The sequence below is a fragment of the Anomaloglossus baeobatrachus genome, chromosome 1 (assembly GCF_048569485.1).
Source record: "Anomaloglossus baeobatrachus isolate aAnoBae1 chromosome 1, aAnoBae1.hap1, whole genome shotgun sequence".
Lineage (NCBI taxonomy): Eukaryota > Metazoa > Chordata > Amphibia > Anura > Aromobatidae > Anomaloglossus > Anomaloglossus baeobatrachus.
In genome coordinates, this window is record NC_134353.1 from 632,634,181 (window position 1) to 632,646,715 (window position 12,535).

At 40.9% G+C, this 12,535-nt stretch overlaps 1 protein-coding gene across 1 annotated transcript in view; it reads right to left on the minus strand.

The window, feature by feature from the left end:
* LOC142246155 (myosin-6) overlaps positions 1-11,795 on the minus strand; it is a 33,647-nt gene extending 21,852 nt beyond the window's left edge. The window contains exons 1-13 of the mRNA XM_075319187.1: positions 11,595-11,795; positions 11,122-11,265; positions 10,843-10,999; positions 9,315-9,342; positions 9,125-9,230; positions 7,795-7,887; positions 7,488-7,551; positions 6,499-6,597; positions 6,287-6,390; positions 5,974-6,112; positions 4,023-4,141; positions 3,793-3,942; positions 960-1,130 (exon numbers count right to left, since the gene is read on the minus strand). Of these exons, the coding sequence (XP_075175302.1) occupies positions 960-1,130; positions 3,793-3,942; positions 4,023-4,141; positions 5,974-6,112; positions 6,287-6,390; positions 6,499-6,597; positions 7,488-7,551; positions 7,795-7,887; positions 9,125-9,230; positions 9,315-9,342; positions 10,843-10,999; positions 11,122-11,265; positions 11,595-11,795 (1,575 nt within the window). The remainder of the gene's footprint in view (positions 1-959; positions 1,131-3,792; positions 3,943-4,022; positions 4,142-5,973; positions 6,113-6,286; positions 6,391-6,498; positions 6,598-7,487; positions 7,552-7,794; positions 7,888-9,124; positions 9,231-9,314; positions 9,343-10,842; positions 11,000-11,121; positions 11,266-11,594) is intronic.
* Positions 11,796-12,535: the final 740 nt, after the last annotated feature.

Genomic DNA, 12,535 nt, shown 5'->3' on the forward strand with positions numbered 1-12,535 from the left:
GCACTGTGACTGCTGGTGACGTGTGCGCAGGCAAGTGATTATGGACGGGACTGTGACTGTTATCAGCAAGTACCCGCCCATAATCTCGTGAGCGCGCAAACCTCTCCAGCATTCACACTGAGCTCAGTTTAGATGCTAGACTGTATGGGCTGCTTCCAGGGATGACGTCCCTTTGTCATGTGATAGTATTTCGAACACGCCCCTATCACATGACAAAGGGACGTCATCCCTGGAAGCAGCCCATACAGTCTAGCATCTACACTGAGCTCAGTGTGAATGCTGGAGAGGTTTGCGCGCTCAAGAGATTATGGCCGGGTACTTGCTGATAACAGTCACAGTCCCGTCCATAATCACTTGCCTGCGCACACGTCACCAGCGGTCACACTGCTCAGACCTGTGAGACTGGCACTGGGCATGCGCGGGGATGGCTGGAGCAGTGGGCGGTGCATCAGATATGGAAAGGAGCGATGGGGGCGGCATACAGGACCAGGGGGCAGAATAACGGACGGCAGAGAGCCCGCCCCCGTGACGGATTTACAGAAGCTGCATACAAAAAGGTAGAACTTTATAAAGGCTTTATTTTGGTCTCACATGGGGCACAATAATAACAGGGACCTTCCTAGAATGCAGCCCAGGAGCTGCAGAGGGGGAATCTTTTAGCTTTTGGGCGAAATTTCTGATGACAGGTTCCCTTTAATGTCCCATGCAGGAGCTTTCTTATGTCAAGTGTGATATTTTAACATGGTAGTTTTTGTTGTTATATAAATCTCAGCGCCACTGAATATATGGTATTTCATGGTCCCTTCAAATGTATTTGAAAGCTGGAAAAGTAAATGGAAAATCTATGTGTGCACGATAGAAACTTCAAAAAGTATTCACAGCTTAATGCACATTATGTGCATAAAGGAAAGCTGGATTTAACATTAAACTTAATAACGTCATGGTTTCAATGCACTTACCTTCTCTATGAGATCAATACAGGCCTGCAGGTCCATGCCAAAGTCTATAAACTCCCATTCAATCCCCTCCTTCTTGTACTCCTCCTGCTCCAGCACGAACATGTGGTGGTTGAAGAACTGCTGTAACTTCTCATTAGTGAAGTTAATACAGAGCTGCTCAAAGCTGTTAAACTAGAGAGAAATACATAGAAAATAAGTAAAATAAATGGTAGACACAGAAGTGCAAATTCAATACTAAAAAAGGAAACAAAAAAAACCCAAAGGCCTTCCAACAATAAAAATATCCAAGAATCCAAGTACATAATAAGTAATTGCATTCTCAGACTGGATACTTAGCTGCCCAATGCAGTAACTGTATGTAATTTTTTATAGGTATAGCTTCTTTCTTCTGCTCTCTTGTTCCACACACTTATCTCATCTCTCAAAGTTTTTATATCCACTCCACACTATCTCTTGTACTAAAACAGCTAACATATGGTAAATACTCAATGTACTATATGATTTAATACTCTTAAGGGGGCTTTACACGCTACGATATCGTTAATGTTTTATCGTCGGGGTCACGTTGTTAGTGACGCACATCCGGCGTCATTAACGATATCGCAGCGTGTGACACTTACCAGCGACCTTAAGCGACCTCAAAAATGGTGAAAATCGTTCACCATAGAGAGGTCGTCCCAAAACCAAAAATCGGTAATGGTTATCGATGTTGTTCGTCGCTTCTGCGGCAGCACACATCGCTGTGTGTGACACCGCAGGAGCGAGGAACGTCTCCTTACCTGCCGCCGGCCGCAATGCGGAAGGAAGGAGGTGGGCGGGATGTCTTATCTCTGCCCCTCCGCTTTGATTGGCCGGCCGCTTAGTGACGTCGCGGTGACGTCGCTGTAATGCCGAACATCCCTCCGCCTTGAGGGAAGGATTGTTCGGCAGTCACAGCGCCGCCGCCGACTAGGTAAGTGCGTGTGACGCTGCCGTAGCGACAATGTTCGCTGCGGCAGCGATCACACGAAATCGCATGCACGACGGGGGCGGGTGCTTTTGCGTACGATATCGCTAGCAATTGCTAGCGATATCGTAGCGTGTAAAGCCCGCTTTAAAGTGGATATTTTTGTTGATGCTCGATTGCTAGAAATGTACTTATTTTACTTACACTATATTCACGCAGGGCTTTTTTGGTAAGTTTTTGCTGCATTTTTTAGCTGCAGATTTGCCTTGGTTTGATTCAAATCCATGCTAATCCAAGCTGCTTTTTACAGTCCCAGAAAAGTCTATGAGATTTCTGAAATCTCACGCATACACAAACACATCAGGTTTATTTCCTGACTGTTTTGTCAAATACCTGCGGTTTTGGTCAGGTTTTTAAAGAATGAGCATGTCAATTCTTTGCTGAAGATTTGCTGCGTTTTTCATTGATACAACCCATTTTGTAGAAAAAAAGCAGCAAATCCGCACCAAATCTACAGCAAAAATGCCACTAAAAAAACACACCAAAAACGCTGATGACTCAAAGGAGATTTCCTGGCACAAGATCAGATGTTGGCCAGGAAAAAAACTTACCAAAAAAGCCCTGTGTGAACAGTTTATTTAGCCGCTAATGTTTTAGTTATACATTACAAATAATATGTCCCCAATTCATTAAGATTGGCATTTGGCATGCCAGACTTAATGAGCAGCGTGCAGGAATGAGATGCAACAAAATCATTAATTCATTGACTGGAGTAACATTTCTGGCATAATGTACGCCGCTAGTCTTGATGAATTTGTCAGATGTCCTGTCCTGCCCTAACTTCTCCCATTTCTGCCCACTTTGGGCTGGCCAAAAGTTGGTATCTTCTTGTGTAATTTTGAGTTGTGCAAAAAATGTGTGACTTTCAAAATGTTTCGTAAAGACTGATGATCAGGGCTAAAGGTTTAAGTCAAATAACAATAAATTAAGTCTGTTTCATTGGATTCCAAGTTTATTCCCAGTCACCTGAGATCGATACATGATACACATTGATATAATAGTAACATTAATGTAGTAGTCCACTACTAGGACAATATTTTCTCATTCCCCATGTTTGCCCTTTATAAAAAAAAATGTTTATACTCACCTTCACTGCCGACACCATTCTAGAGGTGTTGGTACTTGGCCTACCAGGGATCACGTCAGGCTGTTACGTCATGTGAGCCCCACTTTCTAATCATTGCCAGCTTTACTGTCCTGCCAATGGATGTAAAAGTAATCAAGAACAAGTGAAAGCTGCAACTGGCCACTCACTTCTTGTTGATTACTCATACTTCCAAAGGTGGGGTGAGGGAAGCCGGTGGTGGGTGATTGGGCGAAGGGCTCACGTAATGTAACAACCTCACGTGAGCACAGGGAGAGTGAGAGCCGACATTGCTGAAGCAGCGACAGCAGTGGAGGTGAGTATAAGCTTTTTTATTTTACTGGGGGCAAACATGGGGAATGAGAACGGGTTGTAATAGTACTGGACAATCACTTTAAACACTCATACATTCTTTCCTGCACTTATTTTTAAACCTTTATCTATTGAAATTTAATAAAGTCTGTATACATATATTTGCTTTTATTTTTGCATCCTTTATTAAACCTTAGCCTGTTTGTGTGTACATTTCTCTCTGGGCATATTCATTACCATGGACCTCTGGCAGCTATTTTTTTCTGTGTTGTTTGCTGTTTCATATTCAGTGTTGCCTCACTGTTGCCCTCATGAATGAGATTAATATGTGTTTTATACAAATGGGTTTGATCTGGAGTTCTTTTGGTAATTTAAGTAGGTATTACAAAACTAACTTAACTGACTGACTGACTAACTGACTTAATACTTACATCAAAAATTTCAAACCCAGCAATGTCCAGCACACCAATGAAATATTGTCTTGGCTGTTTGGTCTCCAGAGTGGTGTTAATTCTTACTACCATCCACAAGAACATTTTCTCGTACACTGACTTGGCCAGAGCACCGATGGAGTAGTTCACCTGAATATAAAAAAAGAGTCTACAATGATAAGGGGTGGACAAGAAAAATCAAATAGCAATATTAAATAAGCTATCCTAACCTGTTGGACATTTTGCCCCTTGGTGACATACTCATTCCCAACCTTGACACGAGGGTGACACAAACCCTTAAGGATGTCAGCAGAGTTCAAGCCCATTAGGTAAGCAGCTTTGTCAGCCTCTACATTACAAGAAAGGATCATTAATGAAGGACCCAAACATAGGTAATATTTCTTCTACAACATAGGCATATACAGTCATGGCCAAACGTGTTGGCACCCTTGAAATTGTTACAGAAAATGAAATATTTCTCCCAGTAAATTATTGCAATTACAATTTTTTTGTCATACACATGTTTATTCCCTTTGTGTGTATTGGAACAACACAAAAAAAGCAGAGGAAAAAACATATTGGCCATAATTTCACAGAAAACACCAAAAATAGGCTGGACAAAAGCATTGACACTTTCCAAAATTGTGAGTAAATAACTTTGTTTCAAGCAAGTGATGCTCATTTATAACATGTGTAAAGTAACAGGTGTGGGCAATATGAAAATGACATCTGAAACCAGATATAAAGGGCAGAAGTGGAATGTTTGCATTTTGTGTCTGTGTGTGAAACATTTAGCATGGAGAACAGAAAGAGAAGAGAACTGTTTGAGGACTAGAGAACAAAAATTGTTGAAAAATATCAACAATCTTAAGGTTACAAGTTCATCTCCAGGGATCTTGATCTTCATTTGTCCACAGTGTGAATATAATCAAGAATTTTACAACACTGGCACTGTAGCTAATCTCCCTGTATGTGGACGGCAGAGAAAAATTGATGAAAGGTTGCAACGCAGTATAGTCCAGATGGTGGATAAGCAGTCCAAATCAAATTAAAGCTGCCCTGTAGGCTCAGGGTGCATCAGTATCACTGAAAACTATCTGTCGACATTTGAAGTGAAAAGCTATGGTAGTAGACTCAGAAAAAACCCACTGCTGACACAGAGACATAAAAAAGCTAGACTGCAGTTTGCCAAAATGTACATGAGTAAGCCAAAATCCTTCTGGGAAAGTGTCTGGTGGACAAATGAGACCAAGATAGAGTTTTTTGGTAAAACATATCATTCTACTGTTTACCAAAAGCAGAATGAGGCCTTCAAAGAAAAGAACACAGTATCTACAGTCAAATATGTTGGAGATTCAAAAAGGTTTTGGGGTTGTTTTACTGCCTCTGGCACTGGGTGCCTTGATTGTGTGCAAGGTATCATGAAATATGAAGATTACCAAAGGATTTTGGGTTGCAATGTAGTGCCCAGTGTCGGAAAGCTGGGTTTGCATCCTAGGACATGGGTCTTCCAGCAGGACAATTACTTCAAACATACTTCAAGAAGCACCAGAAATGGATGGAAACAAAGCACTGGAGAGTTCTGAAGTGGCCAGCAATGAGACTGGATCTAAATACCATTGAACACCCATGGAGATATATTGAAATTGCTGTTGGGAGAAGTCACCCTTCAAATTTGAGAGACCTGGAGCAGTGTGCAAAAGAAGAGTGGACCAGAATTCCTGTTCAGAGGTGTAAGGAGCTTGATGATGGTTATAGGAAGTGATTGATTGCAGTTATTTTACACAAAGGGTGCGCAACCAAATAATAAGTTGAGGGTGCCAACAATTTTGTCCTGCCCATTTTTGGGGTTTTGTGTAAAATTATGTCCAATTTGCCCTTTTTTTTTGTGTGTTGTTGCAATACACACAAAAGAAATAAACATGTGTGTAACAAAACAACTGTAATTGCAGTAAATTTATGGGAGAAATAATTCATTTTCTGGAACAACTGTAAAAGTGCTTTTGACAATGATTGGATATGTTCAATCTGCATACAGTACTGTGCAAATTTTTAGAGAGGTGTGGAAAAGTAAGAATATAATGTAAATATGTACATATATATATATATATATATATATATATATACAGTATATACATAATATTTTCATTCAGCCATTAAGAGTATATGCAGACATCATACCTTCAGTTCCATCGGGCTCTGCCTGCTCTTCCCTTTGCTTCTGCTTAAATTTCATGTTTCCGGAGTGCATAATGGATCCAGTTAGCTTGTAAACCCCAACTTTTTCATCAGCAGTAAAGCCCAGAACATCAAAGGCATTCTTTTTCCAGGAAAATAGGAAAGAAAGCAGAAATGTCACAAAGAAACTAGAGTATTTTGGGGGGAGGCAGATAGTGATAAATAAAAAAAAAACGTGTTGGCTTTAATCTGCGATAGATGTAATAGAGGAGAAAAGAAGATTCTTGTGACAGGGTTTGTAAATCACAAATCTTACATCTGTTGCCATTAATTCATCAGCATCATCTATGGAGGCAACTGTGACTTCTCCTTGGGAGATGTAGGAATAGTCATATGGATTGTTAGTGATCAGAAGCATGTCTGCAATTAAGAACCACAAAGCAAGTGATAAGTAAATTAGAATTTTATATAGAAGATAATAAAAATCTAAAATTGAAATTATGACTGTTTTCCTAATGACATACTCACCAAGAAGTTCTGGCTTTTTGTTAGACAAGATCTGGTAGAAGATGTGATAATCTCTTTCAGACTTCAGCTGAAATATGACCCGGGATTTCTCCAGCAGATCTGGCAAGAAATAAAAGCTTGAGTTGTAGAAGTTAAAGGGGTTGAACCAAGTTTGGAAGTTATCCCCTACTCATAGAATAGGAGATAACTTCCCTATTGCTTATGGTCTGATCTCTGGGATCTCCTCCGATCTTAAGTACTGGGTCTCTGAAGAGCCTATCTGAAAGGAGCAGGGGCCGATCATGCGCACACACGCTGCATCCTTTTTTAATTGGAATTGGAATACTGAAGAACAGCTAAACATTGCTCTTGGCTATCTCCCACAGCGCATGGATGGAGTGGAGGTACAAATAATTGACCACTACTCCATTCAAATAGGAAAATTCAGATTTCTGGTTCTTGGGATCGATACAGTAGAGGTCCTAATAATTGGACCCCAGCAATTGGTAACATATGTTCTATAATATAGATAGGGAATAACTTCCATACTTGGTGCAACCTCTTTAATGGAGAGGGTAATAGGATGAGGATATCATAAAGATGGAAGAGTAGTATCCATATATCTTAAATGTGACTTCACTTGTTTATCTACTCCTGTTTATTGTAATAAGTATAATCCACATGGATCACTGGAGATGCCTAATAACCATTCTGAATTTCCCTAAGAGAGGACTATACATTAAATTACTTAAAAAATGTTTAGAACAAGATGGACTAAACATTCAACATGTTTGTAATGCCCTCACAGTGACTGCATTGTGCTAGGCTTGACACAATAATATGCAGAAATATAGAGCGACATGAATGATATATCTGAGCTGATCAGGCAATGGCGTTTGATGAGTACATGACAGTTCATTCTTTCCTCTATGGTGGAAAGGTTGAAAAATCACCCTTCTAGCTCTTTATCTCCCTAATCTATATGCCTTGGAAAGTTAAAGAAAACTCACAGGTTTCTATGTCAGCAGAAGCCAGCTTTCCAGAGGCCCCAAAGTGGATTCGGATGAATTTACCCTGAACAGTGAAGAAAAAAAAAAAAATGAGATGGAGACAGAAAACGTCATCACCTCTGACTGGGAAAGTAGTACATAGACTGGTATAAAGACTATGGAACAAAGCAAAGACATGTAAAGATTATAGCTAGGGTATAATAGATGTACAGTGGAACAATAGACAGCATGGTATTATATAGTGTTACAGAAACTTGGCAAATAAGACAAAATGAAAAACAACAGAATGTAAAATAAAGTCTCTTACGAATCGGGAGGAGTTGTCATTTCTGACAGTTTTTGCATTGCCAAAAGCCTCCAACGCAGGGTTAGCCTGGATAATTTGATCCTCCAGAGTTCCCTAGAATTAAATTTTAAGTGTTATTGGCACATACGCCTACTGTAATAACTCATTTTATCGAAAATTTATTGTGCCAGTCCTTTGTATTGAGTTGTGTTGTGTTGAGCACTCTTCAGTGCTCAATTGAGCATTGGGGTGCTCGGGTACTCGCCGTGCTTGGTCAACTATCGCGGGTGCTCGGATGTTCCATCCGTGAAACAGTGACCTCAAAGCATAGGCTTGCTTTACTACATGATGTGTGCAGGCACCCCAGGGAGAGCCATTCACAGCTTCTAAATGAATTTTCAGATGTATTGTATCAAAAGAAAAACAAACCCTTTCCTCCCCCCGGAAATGCTCTGTTTATGAGTGGCTGTATGTGTGCGGAGAGCCAAACTGCCCAGTCATTGATTTCCATTATACATGTTACTCGAGTTGAGCACTTTCAGAATGGTCTGACCTGCTCGACTTGAGTACCAAGCACCTGAGCATTTTAGTGCTTGCCCATCACTATTGACCACATGTATTTATACATATAAATGAGCTCTCCCCTGAGACATCTTTTTTCTAAGCTAAATCTAAGCTAAACAAGCCCCCCTTTTCAAACCTCTCATCAAATTACAAAGCCTTCCATCACTTGTAATAATCTAGTTGCCCACCATTGAACTGACTCTAACTTCTGAATATCCTTGTTAAAATGTGGAGCTCAAAACTGAATCCCATTTTCCAGATGTGGCCTTATAAGTGATTTATAGAGGGGTAACAATACGTTGGAATCACGGGATCTAATCTCTCTTTTTATACACCCTATAATCTTGTTTGCTTTAGCAGCTGCTGCCTGACATTAAGTGCTGCTGCTCAGCTTATTTGTAATGAGAATACCCAAGTCCTTCTCTTGTTCTGTAGTCCCAAGTTTACTTCCATTTAATGTATACACAGCTATAGGATTACTCCTTCCTAGGTGCATTACTCTACATTTATCAATACCATATCTCATTTGCCAAGTATCTGCCTATTCTGATATCTTAGCCAGATCATTTTGTAATGTTGTATTGTCAAGGTCAGATTTTAATATCCTACATAGTTTGGTGTCATCAGCAAAGACTGACACTTTACTCTCAATCTTATCCACAAGTTCATTAATAAAGAAGGTGAGAATTACCTTTTAATTGTATGCTTTATTGTTATACTCTTAATGAACCTCTTTTTATCGTATTTTCATTGACTTGAGCTACTAACTTATTGTATTGCCCATTACCTTGTTGGCACCTGCTGCATCCTTTTTTCCTCCAATGGCAGCTATACTGGCAAAGTACTGGATGACACGCTTAGTGTTTACAGTCTTCCCTGCACCAGATTCTCCACTAAGGAGTATTAAATTAGAAACAAGCAAGTCAGTGATTAAGTGCCAAACTACAAGAATAATACAATCTAAATGATAAACTCACGTGATAAGGATGGACTGATTCTCACGATCTATGAGGAAAATGAAAAAATCCAATTAAGTATCTCACTTTCCTAAGAAAATATTAAAAACAGCATTTTATATGATATTCAGTATATATTGGGTTTAATTTTTTGCAGTTGGTGGAAGACTACAAACTATCCAGAAACAGTATCAGTTAATATGCCAATCCCTTCACTGGCTTCCCATCACCCAACGACTCCAGTTCAAAACATTAACCATGACATACAAAGCCATCCACAACCTGTCTCCAACATACATCTGTGACCTAGTCTCCCTGTACTTACCTGCACAAAATCTCAGATCCTCACAAGATCTCCTTCTTTAGGGTACCTTCACACTTAGCGATGCAGCAGCGATCCGACCAGCGATCTGACCTGGTCAGGATCGCTGCTGCATCGCTACATGGTCGCTGGTGAGCTGTCAAACAGGCAGATCTCACCAGCGACCAGTGAACAGCCCCCAGCCAGCAGCGACGTGCAAGCGACGCTGCGCTTGCACGGAGCCGCCGTCTGGAAGCTGCGGAGACTGGTAACTAAGGTAAACATCGGGTATGGTTACCCGATGTTTACATTAGTTACCAGCGCACACCGCTTAGCTGTGTGTGCAGGGAGCAGGGAGCCGCGCACACTGAGCGCTGGCTCCTTGCTCTCCTAGCTACAATACACATCGGGTTAATTAACCCGATGTGTAATGCAGCTACATGTGCAGAGAGCCGGAGCCGGCAGCACAGGCAGCGTGAGAGCTGCAGAGGCTGGTAACTAAGGTAAATATCAGGTAACCACCTTGGTTACCCGATGTTTATCTTGGTTACAAGCTTACCTCAGCTGTCAGACGCCGGCTCCTGCTCCCTGCTCGCTTCATTTGTCGCTCTCTCGCTGTCACACACAGCGATCTGTGTGTCACAGTGGGAGAGCGCCTTTGAAGAAAACGAACCAGGGCTGTGTGTAACGAGCAGCGATCTCGCAGCAGGGGCCAGATCGCTGCTCATTGTCACACACAGCGAGATCGCTAATGAGGTCACTGCTGCGTCACAAAAAGCGTGACTCAGCAGCGATCTCGGCAGTGAGCTCGCTGTGTGTGAAGCACCCCTTACTTCTCTCTTATCTCCTCTTTCCCACAATCACGTACAAGATTTCTCCCGTGCCTCCCCCATACTCTGGAACGCTCTACCTCAGCATATCAGACTCTCCCCTACTGTGGAAAGCTTCAAGAGGAACCTGAAGACCCATCTCTTCCAACAAGCCTACAACCTTAATAACCCTAAGTCCAGTACACCATTGCGCAACCAGCTCTGTCCTCACCTGCTGTACCATCACCCATTCCCTGTAGACTGTTAGCCCTCGCGGGCAGGGTCCTCTCTCCTCCTATACCAGTCTGTTTTGTATTGTTAATGATTGTTGTACTTGTACCCTCTTTCACTTGTAAAGCGCCATGGAATAAATGGCGCTATAATAATAAATAATAATAATACTATATGGTAGAAATACAAAGAGGAAGGGGCGTCAGACCTGTCAGCATGTATTGATAGGCATTGTCAGAGATGGAGAAGATGTGAGGTGGAGCTTCACTCCTCTTCTTCCCACGATAAGCGGCCACAACCTCTGCATTATACACAGGCAGCCACTTGTAGGGATTCACTGTCACACAAAACAGTCCTGAATATGTCTGGAAGGTGAGAAGATAACATATGTTTAAGCTAGAATTGTATGTTGTGTCATCTACCAGTTTTATCATATCATATATAACATTACAATATGACGGCTGAGATACATGCAGCAGTCACTCACATAGATCATCCACGCTGCATAACGCTCTTTGAGGTTGTACAGAACGGCTGGTTCATGCAGGAAGGTCAACATCGCCATGTCCTCAATCTTATCGAACTTGGGAGGGTTTTGTTGGTGAATGTCAGTTTCTTTCACAGTTACCGTCTGAAATTAAAATAATATATGTGTGTATATAATACATATATGCATATATATATAATATATATACAGTATATATATATGTATATATATGTAAATATATATATATATATATATATATATATAATCAAAATAGAGCTTCTTTCTTCTCATATTGATTCTCAATCCTTGAGCTAATGGTTCACAATTCAAAGATGTTTAGAGTTAAGGGAACAATGGTGCCTTTCTTATAGTAGTATTGGGCCCCTTGCCTGTTGGGCCTGGTGCATGTGCTGCATATATGACATTTCCATCTCTCCTACACCATTGAAATCGCCGCTCATGTTATGTCATACCTTTCCAGATTCAGTATCGGCTGTAACTTTCCCCCCTTCACGGCTAGTGATTTTTGCTTTTACATACTCCTCCTGCGAGTCTGGGATGAAAACTTCAGTCTTAATATCAAAAATACGAGTCTGGGCCTCTAGACGTTCCTTGTCGGACTTTCGGAGGTAGGAGGCTGCAGGCCCAAAATCTGCCATAGCCGCGTCACCCATTGTGAAATCTGGTGGAAAAGTAAAGAATTGGTTAGATGGGTTAAAAAGGCATGGTCCATCAAGTTCAACCTTTCCCAAGGTGGACACATACATGGTTTAAATTACATCTAAAACTCATTTATGAATATTTATTTCCTATCTAATGTAAAAAGGACATGTCCTTAATAATTTACTTGATATAACAAGCCCCTTAACTTAGATTTTAAAGTATAAATGTTGTATACCAGTGGTTTTCAGCCTGAGCCTCTCCTAGTGTTGCGCCTCACAGCATGCACAGGCAGCTGTTTTCTGTCAGGGCAAGCTGGTAGTTGTAGTATCACGACAGCTAGACACAGGTTGGAGACCACTTATATAGATGATAAATTAAAACTCAATAAATGACAACCATTGTTGATATTTTGTATGTATAAAAGGCATAGTAGGACGCAGGTTCTAAACATAGTTTTATAGTCACTTTTTCTCACCTTGTTCTTAATAAAAGGACCAGAGAGAAGACAAGTTCTGTAAAGTAGAAAGGAAAGGTTCTGATATGAAAGCTGAGACATATAAGGGGCATCTCATGAGGATGGTTCTGGGACTGGGAAGTTACTATTTTTGAGGAAAGAGTGATAAGAGTCCAATGATTAAAATGAAGATGGGCATAAAGCTATTTATAAATGAGAGGCCATTGAGTCAAGTGTCGGACAGATAAATGAGGTGTAAGAGATGAGGGTGAACACAGTACATTTATAAACTGGTGG